General features: G+C 42.4%; 1 protein-coding gene across 1 annotated transcript in view; it reads left to right on the forward strand.

Annotated features, from left to right (window-relative positions):
* The window catches only part of TRPM6 (transient receptor potential cation channel subfamily M member 6), a gene marked incomplete at its 5' end in the record, with an annotated part of 104402 nt that overhangs the window by 23276 nt on the left and 66542 nt on the right, over positions 1–14584 (forward strand). The window contains 2 exons of the mRNA XM_082013371.1: positions 8238–8317; positions 9156–9194. Coding sequence (XP_081869497.1) covers positions 8238–8317; positions 9156–9194 — 119 coding nt within the window. The remainder of the gene's footprint in view (positions 1–8237; positions 8318–9155; positions 9195–14584) is intronic.

The following is a 14584-nucleotide window of genomic DNA, read 5'->3' on the forward strand; positions in this document are numbered from 1 at the left end:
GTCACCTCCCTAGTCAATGTTAATCCCTATATTGTGAAAATAGAAAACAAACAGGAGACAGCTCTGAAATTTATGAGCCGGTAATTTTCTCTTCTTCCTCCTCTTGGTTTAAACTGGGAAGAGCTTTGCGCTGTGTAACTTTGAATCCTTTGACGGAGCAATATGTTTGTAACAGCGGTGGGTGGTTGACCTCTGTGATCCCTCAGTGCAAGGTAGGTAAGACCCAGTTTCTAAAACAGCAAGTTGATTAACACTTTGCTAACATCAAGTGCTGCACAAAAGAAGCAGCAGCACTGGCTTCTGTTGATCCCAAAGCGGAAATGTGAGCAAGACTTGAAGCATTGTATTGACCCTCTGAGTAATACACCTGAAGCATCATTTTCTTATGGCTGCCTGGATTTTCACTTCTTTAGAATGACTTGCAACAAGGTCATTTCAAAGGGGACATGTAACTTGCCTAGAATTTGTGGGATTTTCTGATCATATTGCATTAGTTAATAAAAGAAGACCAAATGCTTGATTTTCTTTGGGATATGAACACTACTACTGACTTCCAAAATCTTGTCAGTGAGACAGGCCACAGTGTTCATTGAGGAAACCCTGCAACTTTTGTCTCCAAAAGAGACACAAGAGTAAAATAAGGCCATTCTTATATTTAAGGTTTTATAATAATTTGAAAATACAGGTTGGATTAATTTGCCATTTCTTGCTCTGTTACTGATGCCTGCTCTTGTTTGTGAAATATTTTGTGTGTCTTTTATAATTACAGTCAAGGATTTTTCTTTTATTGGCTAAGTTTGGGATCAAAATGTTGGAAACATTTTTATGAGCCGTTGATGTAAGGCCTCAATCCAGAAAAGCACTTAGGCATACATACTTAGCTTTTAAGTGCAGTTGATTAAACGTGAAAGAAAATGCCATAGCACACTGTTGGTTGAAGACTGAATTTATGTGTCTCTGAGAAGCTGACATGTTCCATTTGTTCTAAGGAGAATAATCTAAAATGTCTCTGTAGTATGGCTGAAGTTTTAAACAAGTTCTGTTATCCCTGTTTGACTTGGGTCTGTATTTACCCTGCTAGCACAGGTGACTTCTGTTGCTGTAGGTAGTGTATCTGTGAGGATCTGAAAATATGCTTACAGTGGATGTGTTTGAATTAATTACTAGGAAATAATGAAAGAAATTCTGCTGTGACCCAAGATGATATGTTATCTTTAAAAGGGGAAAACAGAGAAACTTTTCAGTGCTATTGAATCTGCAATCTGCCTACAAAGGCAGTTTGGGATTAACTGATAGTTACCTTAAAACTGGGCATGGTGAACCGGTGAACACATGGAACTGGTGAGCAGTGGAAACATTCAAATGAAATTATTTTCACAGTAGTTTTTGTAAGTCTTTTTGAAATGTAGTAATGAAAATTTTTGTGCAAATTCAATTACTTATAATGCGTTTTTTCTATAGATGTGCAGAGTCCTGAACACTTGGGCAAAGGAGTAGGTAAGAAACATTGGAAGAGCAAAGGATGCTAATTAGTAACATGTACTGATGTACTGTAGTGGTGGAGGTGAGTGGAACCATCACAAGTCTGCGTTACAAAGCCAGGCTGTTGTCCTCTGGCAGCATAGCCTGAACACAAGAAAATTCTAGAAGACCTGAGAGTTTGTTGAAGGCCTCACATTGGGTTCATGTTTTATTGCACATGTCCCTGGAGTTTTACAATGCACTTATAACCTACGTGGATCCAAAGTGGTGTTCTTTGTTACAATCAGTCGTTGTATTACTTCATACCATAAGCACGCATGTAATGGATGCTGAACCAGAAAGCTCCTGCCCTGAAAAGCTTATACAAGATAGCTTGTTAAGTTGGAAATCTCTTTAATGCTGGAAGCAATTTACCAGTTGCCATGGGATGCAGAAATACTGTTGAAGTCCTGTTTTTCGCTTAGAATTATTATGCATAAAATGATGATACCTGCAAGTCCACCTTAGCTTTTATAGCGCAGGAGGAGTTCCCAGGGGTAAGAGTTCAAGAGATACCAGTGTGCTTATAGGCTGAGCCCTTGTGAAATAGTCTTGAGTGTTAGCTTACAAGAACTCTGGCTGCATTTCAGGTATCTAATGTTCTTGCAAGTGGCTTGCTCTATGTGTAGTTAATTTTTAAGAGGGTTTAAGGTATTTTAGGACACTCTTCTGAGCAGAGAGGGCTGGATTCTTGCAGTGGCTGTAGTAAGGGGAAGTTCTTTCCCTCTGCTCTCTGTGTATTTGAATAAGGGTTGGTCACACACTGACTTACACTGACTTCTCACAGGTATGCTTTCACCTGAAAACGGTGTCTCTGTCCTTCCCAGGCACTGAAAAACAGGTTTGGATCTTTTGGGTATTTCTAATACTTGCCATCAGCAGTAAAGGCTGTTTACAGGTACTGTGTAGGTATACTGAAGTCCTGAGGCAACTCGACTAGCCCCAGAATTATCTGTTGCTATTTAATGAGTATTTGCTTTCATCCGCTCATTTTGAGGGTAACAGCTGTTTTTCCAGTTAAGGAATTATGTGATGTGTAACTATACTTCTTTTTTGCTGAGATTCTGCCAAACCTACTCAGCATGCAAGAATATTGGCTTTAACAGTTAAGATCTTTAGGAAAACCCAACTTCTTGAGAAGTGACGTAGAAAAGTGGTTGTGTTTTAGTGGATTCACTACACACACACACTGTGTGCAGAGCTGAGGTGTGCTGCTTACCAGCACTTTTCAGCTCTTGAAGAAGCGTTTTGGCTAAGATGCAAAATGGAAATTACTGCCCTCTGTGATCCGTACAAATTTGTTGCAGTTTCAGTTAGGAACTTACAACTTGATTGTTCTGGCTAGTTTCCAGCACAACTGTACTTTGCCTAAATGAACTAGCCTGTTATTTAAACTGGCTAGTCATTACATTATTTCTCATTATCTACCCGTCTGGATCTACAGTGTGTCATTAAAGGCAGTTGCTACTGTTTTGTCCAATAAATGGTTACGTTTCAATAATGGACGAAATTATTCTGACGCAGAGATGTGTGCCTTTTAATTTCCTGGCAGGGAATTGAACAGTGTCCGGAGCAGTATGCCGTTTCATTAGAAAATGTGTATATCTCTGCCTTTCACACCAAAGGGCACATAAGTGCAGCTAATGGGACTAAAAATTTGTTGTTTAGTATTGGCAGCGTAACCTAGTTTTCCCAAGTTTGGTACTCAACCAATGAACAGTGCTTATTGTCTGGTCTTGAAGGGGCTGAATGTTTCTCGCGCATCCTGGTTCAGTAAGGGTAATTCCAGAGCGGGAGAAATGCACATTAGCCTCTACTTACCGGTGTTCAGTTGGTGCGGTGCATCGAAAGGCTTCGACTCTGGCAAGTCCTGGACGAGCGGGTGGGACGGGGCGGTCTGGGGCAGAAGGAGGCAACAGCAAAAACTGCAGCCTCCACCCGTTCGGGCCGGATGGGGGGTGGCGAAATCAGCGCGGGCAGCGGTACGGCGGCGGCGCCGGGCTGCGGCGCCCTGTCCCCTGAGGCCGGGGAGCCAAGGGCTGCGTAGCGGCTCCGGCGTCCTGCTGGGGCGGCGGCACTCGTCCCCGGCGCTGGCAGGACAGGTTACCTCTGTGCTAGGCTGGGGGTTTGGGTTTTGTCTGCTCTCACTTCCTGACAGCGAGGATTTGAAAGGAACGAGTGGTGCGGCTGTTTCTCTAAATTGTCTGCTCTGATCTCTCTCTTTACTTGTGGAAACCCCAGTTTTTTAACATTACTTACGTTTAACCAAATTTGACCTGACAGTGTCCCTTTAATACCGTATTATGCAAGGATCTCAGATGTTAAAGATATTGGAGAAGTGATTAAAAGCAGTTTTCTAAAAACTACTCATGTGCCTTAAATTTCAGAGCCAAACTCTTGCCACTCCATTGACTAAATCAGTCTAGAAATCTCCAAAGCCTCTTCTGTGGCAGGGAAGTATAAGCAGCAATCCTAATCCTCAGACTGGTGAGAAAGGAGAAGGCAAAACTCCCTGCAAAAGGTCTCAGGACTTTCCGGAAGGAAAATTGCAATGTAAACTTGGCTTCAGGCCTTCTGTATATCAGAACAGTAATTTGCCAGTCAGTAGGAACACGTAGGTGTATTTTTGTCTCCTTTAGGGTTTGGTGGTAGAATGGATATGGGTTGGTGCTGGCTGAGGTGTATGTACCTCACTGTAGCGATGGGAGAAATTCTGATTTGTTGTTGAAGTTTAACTGAATGATGACAGTTTTGAAATGTTAGCTGGAGCTTTGTGGAAAGAGATGTAGATGTTACAGAGGTCTTTTACAAAGCTAGGAACCAAGAACAAGCAAACAGCAGTTCAGAAGTCTCTTCTTTTTTACTTGCTCAGCCCTGAAGTCATGGATGACCGTAAAAAGCATGAAATTTTAAAGCCCCTTTCCTGATTATATGATTATCTTAGAAACCTCAGTAAAGCCTTAGATTAAGAAATGAATGTTATTGTTTTGGTGTAAGTTTCACATACTAAGTGAAGATTTAACCTTATATAAAATTAAGAATAATGGTAAATGTGTTGCATCTCACAGTGTTTCAGTTTTGAAATTTGTGCTTTACAAGATGAAATACGCTCATACAGTCTTGTATTTTGTTTTTTCCTATGGTTCTTTGGAATTTCAGTACATATGTTTATAAGTAGTACCATCTGTTCGGGAACTGCATTAAAGAAAAAAATGGTGGACTTTGCGAACGATGTTCTTTGCTATATTCACGTGTATCACTTGAGATGAAAATAAATGTTTAAGTTACAGGCTTCATCAGGATCATATACAGATAATATGCTATCTAAGTACTGCTTTTTTAAATGTAAAAAACTACAGGAAGCAAGGAGGTGAAAGAACATGATTCAGGCAAACTCCTTAGGGAAATAAGCAAAGGTTAATGTTGGAATAGCTGTATGGGAAGATACTATGTTTCTTTGCAGGGCAGGGTGAAAACTCCCAGTATTGTATCAAGGGCACTTTGAAATGTTGTTTTCAGTCCCATTTACTGAGAATCCTGAAGTGCAGTTAACCGAGATGAGTGTTGTGCTGGGGGGGGTCTCTGTGGCCACTGGGTGAGGTGCATCCTTGGTGCTTCGAGATTCAAAGGTCAAATAAATTGCATAGTGGACTTGTTCATCCAAAATAAATGGGAATCTTGCCAATGACCTCTACAGTAGCAAGGTTAGGTTCATGGCATTGATCTGAAGCTATTGGGTTTTTTTCCATTGGCTTTGTTGGATCTTGAGCCTGACCCATTGTGGCTAGAGTGGCCTGATCGGCTGTGGCGTGTGTTGGTCGCTGCCCTTACTGCCTCAGTTGGAGAAAAAGACAGGTGCTTTTGGACCAAATTGAAAAAGGATACACGAAACATCCAGAATTTTAAGCATTCATATTTTTGTTGTAACCCCCAACTGCCCTCCAAAATCCAAAAAAAGACAATTTTTTAAAACCAGGTATGTTTTTTAGGAGAGGGCTTAGGTGTTCAAAAAGCTGATAGTAGAGAAGAAGCCTTTTAATCTCCCATATTAGATGTTGTAACTTCAACTCACACAATGTATTGCCGTCCCTGAGGACTCTTAAGTTATATTTTGGTTTGAAATAACCACACCAAACAGCTGTTGTGTACCAGATGCCCTCTCCCTCCTTTAAAATTATTGATTTGTGTTTTATCTTGTATAGTGTAACTTTATGATGAGGAACACTGAGCTTTGGAGATGCACACTTCTTTGACACCCCTTTTCAAGTGTATTCACATTTGGATTACCTGAGTGCCAGTGCCTTGCTCAACTGGTAGCATGTTTTAATGTTGGTGCCTAGACTGATGCAATGCTTCCCTGTTATGCTGGGTGTACATCTCCAGTGCTGGCCTTCGTAACTGGAAAGATACCCAGATAACACTTGACTTCCAGAATAAGTCATACTGGAGGTAAAGCAGCTCAAGGTAAGCTACCTGAGGCTGTGCAGTGCCAACAGCTTGATCAAAGTTACTTTGAAATACTAGCGCTCTTACTGAATTGAAGTGCTTGCAGTTGGATGTTGTTCTTCTCTCACAAGGCTGAGCATGTTGCCTCAGCGTAGGCTGTAAGGCTTGTCAGCCTCTTGGCCATTCTGTCACACCCTTTCCTGTTAATGAAAAATTTAGTAAAGTTAATTCTTATCCAAGGCATCCCGTAACATAAAAAGATTTTTTGTTCCCTAGTTCTGATTGAAAACCAATTACCAGAAATAGTAATGAGTTTCAGAAAGATCAGAGTCCCAGGGTATTGTAATATTAGAAACATTTCACTGTTTTGCATGGTAGCTCAAACAACTAGAATAAAGTGTTTTAGGAAGCACGAAACAATACTGATTGCTAACGAGAACACTACTAAAAGGTTTTTGAGAGAAGTGTGTACCTGCCCTCAGGTAATGAAATTTGCTTCACTATTTCCAAGCATTTTCTCTGGATTTAATTTTTGCACCTTGTCTTCAGTAGGTCTTTTTCTAAGGTAATTGATTTTCTTGCGTGCCTGTGCTCTGTCCAGCCCTGAGGATCTTCAGTGCTGTTACTCCTTCATTCGAAGCTCAAGCAGACGCAGTTCAATTAGTTGCTCCCAGAAGAATACGCATGCACACCAATACCAGCAAACTGCTTTTTAACGATCCCTTTCATCTTTGTCAGTGGGGGCCTGTTTCAGAATACTTTAAAACCAAAGGTAGGACTCCCATTAGTCTTGGTGGCAGCTGGGTCCCCATCTGCAGACAAGCCGATAGTTTGCTTGGGTAGCTTGTGGCCCTCCATAACTGCACGACTGGATGGGAGATTATGTGGGCGTATTTAGGGATGTGAGGCTGAAGTAAAAAACCCTCAGATGGGCCTGCTTTATCAAGGATCATAGTTCCATTCAAGAGATAAAAGAAAGGTATTCTCTTTTACAAGCATTATTGCTGTACTCCATCCATAAAATGCTCCCGGCAGTACTCTTAGTAAGTTGAATTACTGTCATTCTCATGAATTTAATTCTTTTCTAAGTCAGTGTACGAAAGACACATTTTACAAACAAATATGGAGATGAGTACTTACAGTAAGTAAGGGTAAACATTTTGCAGAGGATCAGTAGTTTTTAAACATGAGGGGTGACTAAGGAGTCAATGTTTATTATTTGATTACTGTTTGCCTTGTATGCTTAATCATAAACCAGGACCCTACCATGTGCTGTCCTAGAGAGCTTGCTGTCTATGCATAAGACATAGACATACCTTATGCATAAGGTAGACAGCAGATAGAGATAGTGTGAGATCAACGTGAGAAACAATGACTATAATGGTTGGTAAAATTGTGTTTACTTTTTGTGATAAAATATCTGTCCCTTGCATGTTTCATGGTGGGGGTAGTTACCTTTGACAACTAGAAAAAATCCTTTCCTTCCAGTGTTTACTGAATTCAGTCCCAGAGATTTCAAAGTTCAACATCCAAAAACCATCATTCCTTTCAGGGAATTTGATCCTGATAGACCTAAAGAGAAAGGGTTTCAAAGATTTCCAGTGAGATTCTTTGAAAAAAATCTGTGTAGCACAGTGACTGTCCAGTTTACTCAGCTGCAATAGGCTTCACTGAGAGAGTTTTCACAGTGTCCCAGGAAGCCAGTGGAAAAAATTCACCTGACATGCACTCTTAAGTGCTAGGTCTAGTCTTTGGTCCCTGCTTTTGCCTTTCACTGTAGTCCTAGTTCAGCAAACCCATAACCAAGATGAATCTATTCTTAACTTCGTTAAGAATACTAAAAGAAGGAATCAACAGTCTCTTTCAGGTAAAAAGAAAAACTTGCCTTTTTTGAAGCTTAACAGCTTTAGTGAGATTGCCATTTGCTATTGCTATTCTTCTAGCAGTACTTTAAGCAGTTCTGATTCATCCTTACCACTTCCTCTACTGAACATGTGTTTGACAGATCCTCTAAATAATTTTCATGTTTATTAGCGAGGGCTGGGAATAAATTTTAATATTGATCTTTCTGTGGACCTGTGTAAAGCTTGGGAGTGAAGGGCTGGGGCTGTTCAGAGCTGTAGCTTCAGCTTACAGTGTTTGGTTTCATCTAACATGGTGATGGGAATTGTTCTGAGTGATGTGTTATATGTATACAGCCGTGTAGACGTTACAGTGCCATTTTTGGCATTATGTTTTTAAGTTCAATGATGTCTGAAATGTCTTTTCAGTCCCCCAAATCTTGGATTGAAGAGGTCTTCAGTAAAAGAGAATGTTCATACATCATCCCCAGTTCAAAAGATCCTCACAGGTAAAACAATGAATTTCACTTTCTGTTACATTTAGAAAGCATCAGAATAATTTTTTATGGGTGTTGTGTGTAGCTTGGATGAAATTCTTTGCAGTTTTGCAATGCCTGTTTGGTAATTGCTGGTGTTTATGGGTTTTCATAGTACATAGTCACCAGTACGTTTTAAATGAGGCTGTTCTTTTGAATTAAAAATTGGCAACAGTTGGCCTTCCTAGGCTTCTTAGATGTGTTGCGCTCAGTCCAATAACCAAAACTGGGGTATGGCGTCCAGTTGAGAGATTGAGTTACATGGAGTTACTGCTGCACAGAAATTCTTAATCCTGCACCACCATTTTCTCCCTTCCTCAGAATAATGCCTGCTGCTGTTGACAGTCTTCTCAGGTACAGGTTTCTGCTCAGGCTGGTGTAAAGTGTGAAAAGAATAAGGAAAAGATCAAATCATAAACCTGTGTTTTAGGACCTGAGAAAGCAAACATAATTTGGCATTCCAGATTGTGTATCTAGTGGATGGTGTTGCCTAAATAAACTTGGTGAGATCACATTGTGAGGATGTAAATCTGTAATTTTCATTATATTGTTTTGCATGCAAGGATAGTGTAGAGTAAATAAGATAGATAACTCATCTATGAAATGCAGATTTGACATACAGTCTGAGGTGTAAAATGCCAAACAAATCACTGAAGTTACCCACTACATCTTCCAGGGGTGAGTGCAGGAAAACGCAGCCTTTAATGCTGTTGATGAGAATTTTTTCACAGGTGAATTGATATTTTATGAATACTGTTACAGATGTTTTCTTTTATGCAAGCATTTATTAATTATTCATCTTCTATCACAGATGTCCTGCAGGATGCCAGGTGTGCCAGAATTTAATCAGGTAGGAGTGCATGAGTGTATATCTATGTTTTTTATAATGACCTAAATTTAGTGATGGGCATTCCTAGTCAAGGAAGTAATGACAAAAATAACCTTCTTGTTATATTGTCAGAGCAGCGTTTCTGGGGATGTGCTGGGTAAAGTAAATTGTATAATAAACTTTAGTTTATTTGCAATAGAAAATTTTATCCACATACTTGGTGTGGATGAGTTTGTCTTGATCTTCTCCTGAGGAATGAAAGGCAGAAATGTGTCTTTAAATGGGAGATAATTCCAGCTATATCCTGGGTGATATGAACGAGAGTGAGACGAAAGCAATGGAGAAAAGTAAGAATTACAGAAAGAGGAAGAATGAAGTAAAGGAAGAAGAAAGAGGGTAACAGAAACATCCCTGATGATAGGTTTTCTGAAGATTTTTTCATCTTGTCTGCAGTGGGCATTCTGAGTCCTTGCTTTTGGGAAGACAAGCGAAAAAAAAAAAAATCACGTTGGTGCTTTTAACTCGTGCGTGGGTTTTTCAGGGAGCTTGTATTAATTAGTTGTTTTCAATCCAACATTTGTTGTTCAGCTGGTGTTCCTGAACGGGTTTTCATACTATATATTTTTGATAATACATTATCAGCTGTTGGAACAAAAATTTCAGAAAGGAACAACTTCCTCTGAGGGAATGGTCACAGGTTTATTTTGTTTTAGAGCAGAAGAGTAGAGATTCAGAGGTTTTTGCAGGTGCTCTGGACGTAGAAATGCAGGGAGGATTTTAATGCTTCCTGATAACTTGCAGGTACCCAGGTGGGTATCTAAACTGAAATTAACGTGTGCTTCAAAATACGGTGGTTTAATCCCATATAAATCAGACTACAGCTGTTCTGCAGTCCTCCCCCTCCACCCTGCGGAGTGACCGTGTGGTTATTCGGTCTGAGAAGCTCATTGGTATGAAAATTAACCCGGGGGAGGGTGGGGGTGGAAAACCAAACCAAGATTAGCTTTCCACCAAGTCAGCCTCCTAATCAAAGACAGTTTAGCTGCACGAATGTGAATACTACAGCGGGAGAGGGAGGAGGAGAAACTGGAAATGTGCACCCCGCAGGGTGGGTTTGTTTTTTTCTTTCACCTTTCTCTGTGAAGACATCCCATACCTTTGTCATTTTTTTATCTTGTAGTTGTTTCTTTCACTTTTCTTTGAGCATTTTCGTGATATTTAAACTCAGGTGAATCCTATTTGTCTGTCTGTCTATATATGCAGAATGTGTGTGGGTGTCTGATGTTCATTTCAGTCAGCCATTGTCCTGCAAGTACATTTTCCCAAATGTTAACTTTTCTAGTTGTCTTGTATATCTTAAGGTGTACACAGAGCTTTGTTCTAGGAGAATTTTTCTGCTCCTAACCAGGGGAAATAATTTTCACCTAAGTGTTATAACTGGTTATATTGTATTTATTAGATCAGCAGTGAAACAAGTTTTGGGCTTCCTGAGATCTGTAATTTTTGCACAGCAGTCCAAAAGGGATGTGAATGTACTTGATGCCTACTATAATTTGACCTAACGTTGTAGGCAAATGAAATCTGTTAATGTTTTCTTACTTGCAGAGAACTTCCAAGGTTTGCACACAGTTTACGAGTGGGTTATGGAACTATTTGCTAATACTAAGTAGAATAACTCCATTTAGTAGCTGTTAATCAAATTTGAGTAACTTACTGGCACCTTTGTCCATACTTCCCTGGTGTGTTGAAATGGCCTCTATCTACTATCCAATGCAGTCCTCACAAACACATCTCACAGCACCTAGACCAATCTCACTGCATGAATATTCAGGAATGTGGTGCTGAAGTTCTGCATCCTTGCACATCTGAGGTGTTCTCACAAATTGTCTCTGTAGCTGACCTTTTAGGCATATTTTTTGGACACAGCACCAGAATTTGTAGTCTGGCTACCATAGTTACTTTCGCCTCAGTGTCAACCCTCCAACTTTCCCCTTGTTGCTCAACGCGTAACTTTTCTGGGAGTCTGCTTTGCTGTTACTGACATTGCTCCCTCCTTTGCTAATAGCTTAGTGAGCCTTTCAGGCAAAGAAGGTGAAGTCATTGCAAAGGCGCTTTGAATCAGTGCGTATGATACGATCACAGCATCACAGGATAACTCAGGCTGGCAGGGACCTGGGGATGTCTCCAGTCCCAGATCCTGTCCAGAGCTGGCTCAGCCAAGGCATCAGACCGGGGTGTGAAACCTCCAAGGCCAGAGAGAGCCCACCTTCCCCAGGCCCCGGCTCCACCGCCGGGCTCTCCTCCTGGGGAAAAGGCTTCTCCTTACCTCCAGCCAGCATGAGCCTCCTGTGTTTCAGCTTGTGCCTCTTGCCCTCCTGCCATTCACCACTGGGAAGAGCCCAGTTGTGTCTTCTCCATCTCCTCCTGTCAATGTTGGGGTTGCTGTTGGATGCCCCTGAAACCATCCCTCCTCCCAGCTGAACCATCCCCAATCCCACAGCCTCTTCTTGGAGGGCAAAGGCTCCAGCCCCACCATCCATCACCAGGATGCTCACTCTCCCCTGAAGTCCCTCCAGTTTGCTAGTGTCTCTTTGGTGCTGGGGACCCAAACTGGAGGCAGTCCCAGATGGGGTCTGACAAGCACCAAGCAGAGGGGACAGTCCCTGCCCTCCCCTGGCTCTTGGGCCACATCCTGCTCACACCACCACAGGCACCGCTGGCCCTTGTTGCTGCCTCGGCACGTGGGTGGCTCTGGCTCAGCTCGCTGCCCACCAGCACCCAGGGACATGCTCCAGAGCCGCCCGCTCCCCAGGGCTGCATGTACCCTCCATCCCCTCCTCCAGGTCACTGGTGGAGACACTGAACAGGACAGGCCCTGCACAGATGCTGCGGAACCCTGCTTGATAGCCGTCTCCAGGCAGCATCTGACCCGTAACCACCACCCTGTGAGCCCACCACCCAACCAGGTCCTCACTCGCCAATGTGTCCTCCCTCCCAGACTGTAATGTTACAGCCAACGTAAAAGAATACTGGCAGAAACAATGCTGAAAGCCTGGCTAGAGCAGAGGTAGAAGGTGTCCGCTGTTCTCCCCTTGTCCCCACGATTTTGTCGCAGAAGGCAATCAGGTGGGTCAGGCATGATTTGCTCTCGGTAAGTCCTTGCCAGCTGCTCCCCATCACTGTTTTCTTCCTGCTGTGCCCAGACATGGGCTTCAGGAGGTCTCGCTCCCTAATTTTACCTGGGACTGATGGGAGGCCACTGACCTGTGATTCCTCACGGTGGCTTTTTCCCATTTTTAAAGTCAGGTGTGACATTTGCTTTTCTCCAGTTGTTGGGGACCTCCCTGATCTCCACAACATTTGAGACCTGATGGAAAGCAGCTGCACAAGGACATCAGCCACCTCCCTCAGCACCTTGGGGTGCAGCCTGACAAGTCCCAGGGATGCCTGTGGGTCGAATGTTCCTGAGTGATCCCAACTCGACCAGCATACCTGGCTGGTAGCTTGTCCCTTCCTTGAGCCCTGTCCCTATGCACAGAGCACAACACTTTACAGAAGAAACCCAAGCACCTGTATGTACTGTTCTGCTTTGGTTTCCTCAACCTTCCTGACAGCCTCTTAGACTTGGCTTTTGACCTCCCAGGTAGCTCAGGAGTTCTTAGCACCTTGTCCCTTCCTGATAGATGTCTAGAGAGAGCGAGCATGCCAGCTTGGAGCAGAGCATGAGCAATTTGGGAAATACCAGCCCCTTTGAGTTCATACCTCTTGCTATGGTAATCTCTGAGGTAAAAGCAGCTGCACGTACCTTGCACACCTGTGTGTTAGGTCTATGCGCAGTTCCTCCACTGCCTGCCCAGCATAACTGAGCGGTCCTGAGTGCAGCTCAACTCTGGGTGCATTTACTTGTAAACGTTAAGTGTGTAGTGCAAATGATGTTGATTACTAAAATGGTTCAGTGTTCATTGGGTTTGTCAGTTTCAAGGTTACTGCACTGATTTGTCTTGTCAGGTGGTTGCTTCCTTTCTGTAGGATCTCAACTTTGAAAAGGTAGGTTGCTCCGGCTCTTGCTGCTCTAGGAGGGGCTGCTGATGTTACCCTGTACGGAACAGTAGCGTATGTCCTATTTTATTGATGGGCTGAAATTAATTGAGATTTTAGAAAATGTAATGCATTGATGATGAGCCCGATTGCTTTTCAGTGCTCTCCTAAGCACTGGTAGTTGCTAAGTCAGTAAGTGTGATGTGGTATCTAAGTGAGTAATGTAAGGTATTTAGCTGGGACTGCTACTGGATCTCTGTCTTTCAGAATGACTCCTGGGTAAAAGGTCTTGTTATTGTGAGACCACTCCAGGAGCAGTACAGTGGCCACAAGGTATTTTCAGGACTAAAGAACAATAGGGTATCTATGTTTTTTCTCATCTTTCATCTAAAAGATCAATTTTTTTCCTGACATTTGCTGTTTCTTACCCTGGACTCCCTCCAAAAAGCAAGCAGGAAAAACTGGAGCAAGGAGGCTAATAGCTCATCTGTAGAGAAATTTGTCCTCTGAAGACGAATAATAAAATCAAAACTATCTCTTTCTTCTGGTCCTTCCTCTGAGGTATGGAGGGAGAGTTTTAAATAAGTATAGTCATTGGCCTTGTGCACTTTGTGGGCACATCTTATCCAAATCTCTTCCCTTGTTCTATCTGCTTTGCAGCTGCATTGCTCTGAAACACTTCCAGTTTGGATATGTCTGTATAGTGACTCTAGGTGTGGATTTTGAGTCTACATGTTATTTGAAAACATGATGTCAGCAATGATCTTTCATCTGTGTTGATCCCTCACAGTCTTCTGAAATAGTAATTTAATTGTATAACTGTAAGTGCCTTAGAGTGACTGTCTTATTCTCCAAGTTCCAGCTTGGACACTTTTTGTTTAGTTTATGAGCCTTGACCTGCTTGTCTTGGTTCACCTATGAGGAGGGAAAATTACAATGGGTTTTGCTTTTGGGATCATCAAAATTAGGTCCCTAGATCAATAGCTTGTTTCAGCAGCTCCTTTGCCTCCTCTGCTACTTCCAGTTTCTTTTTTCTGCCACCACCACAGTGCAAATGGTTGTGGGGTTACGCAGTGAGCCAGACCGGGCGGTGTTTCTGGTTAGAGTAATTTGGCAATAAAAACTGCTCTGTGAAGCTTCCCCTGCCCCCAGGTAGATCATTTTCTCTTCATTTTTCTAGGATTCAGTTGTGAGCACGTGCCTGACTTCTCTCTGGCAAGTCCCTGGATTTCTGCGATATCCTACTATTTGTCTCAGCTAGGGAAAATGCGTAGGTGGTCTAGGTTAGCTAATCCACGTTGAATTAACTTGACAAAAATTTGGGTATTTTCGATAGTCGCTATAGCCTTGTGACTTCTAGCTAACCACCTTCA

The sequence above is a fragment of the Phaethon aethereus genome (genome assembly GCF_964289735.1).
Source record: "Phaethon aethereus genome assembly, chromosome: Z".
Lineage (NCBI taxonomy): Eukaryota > Metazoa > Chordata > Aves > Phaethontiformes > Phaethontidae > Phaethon > Phaethon aethereus.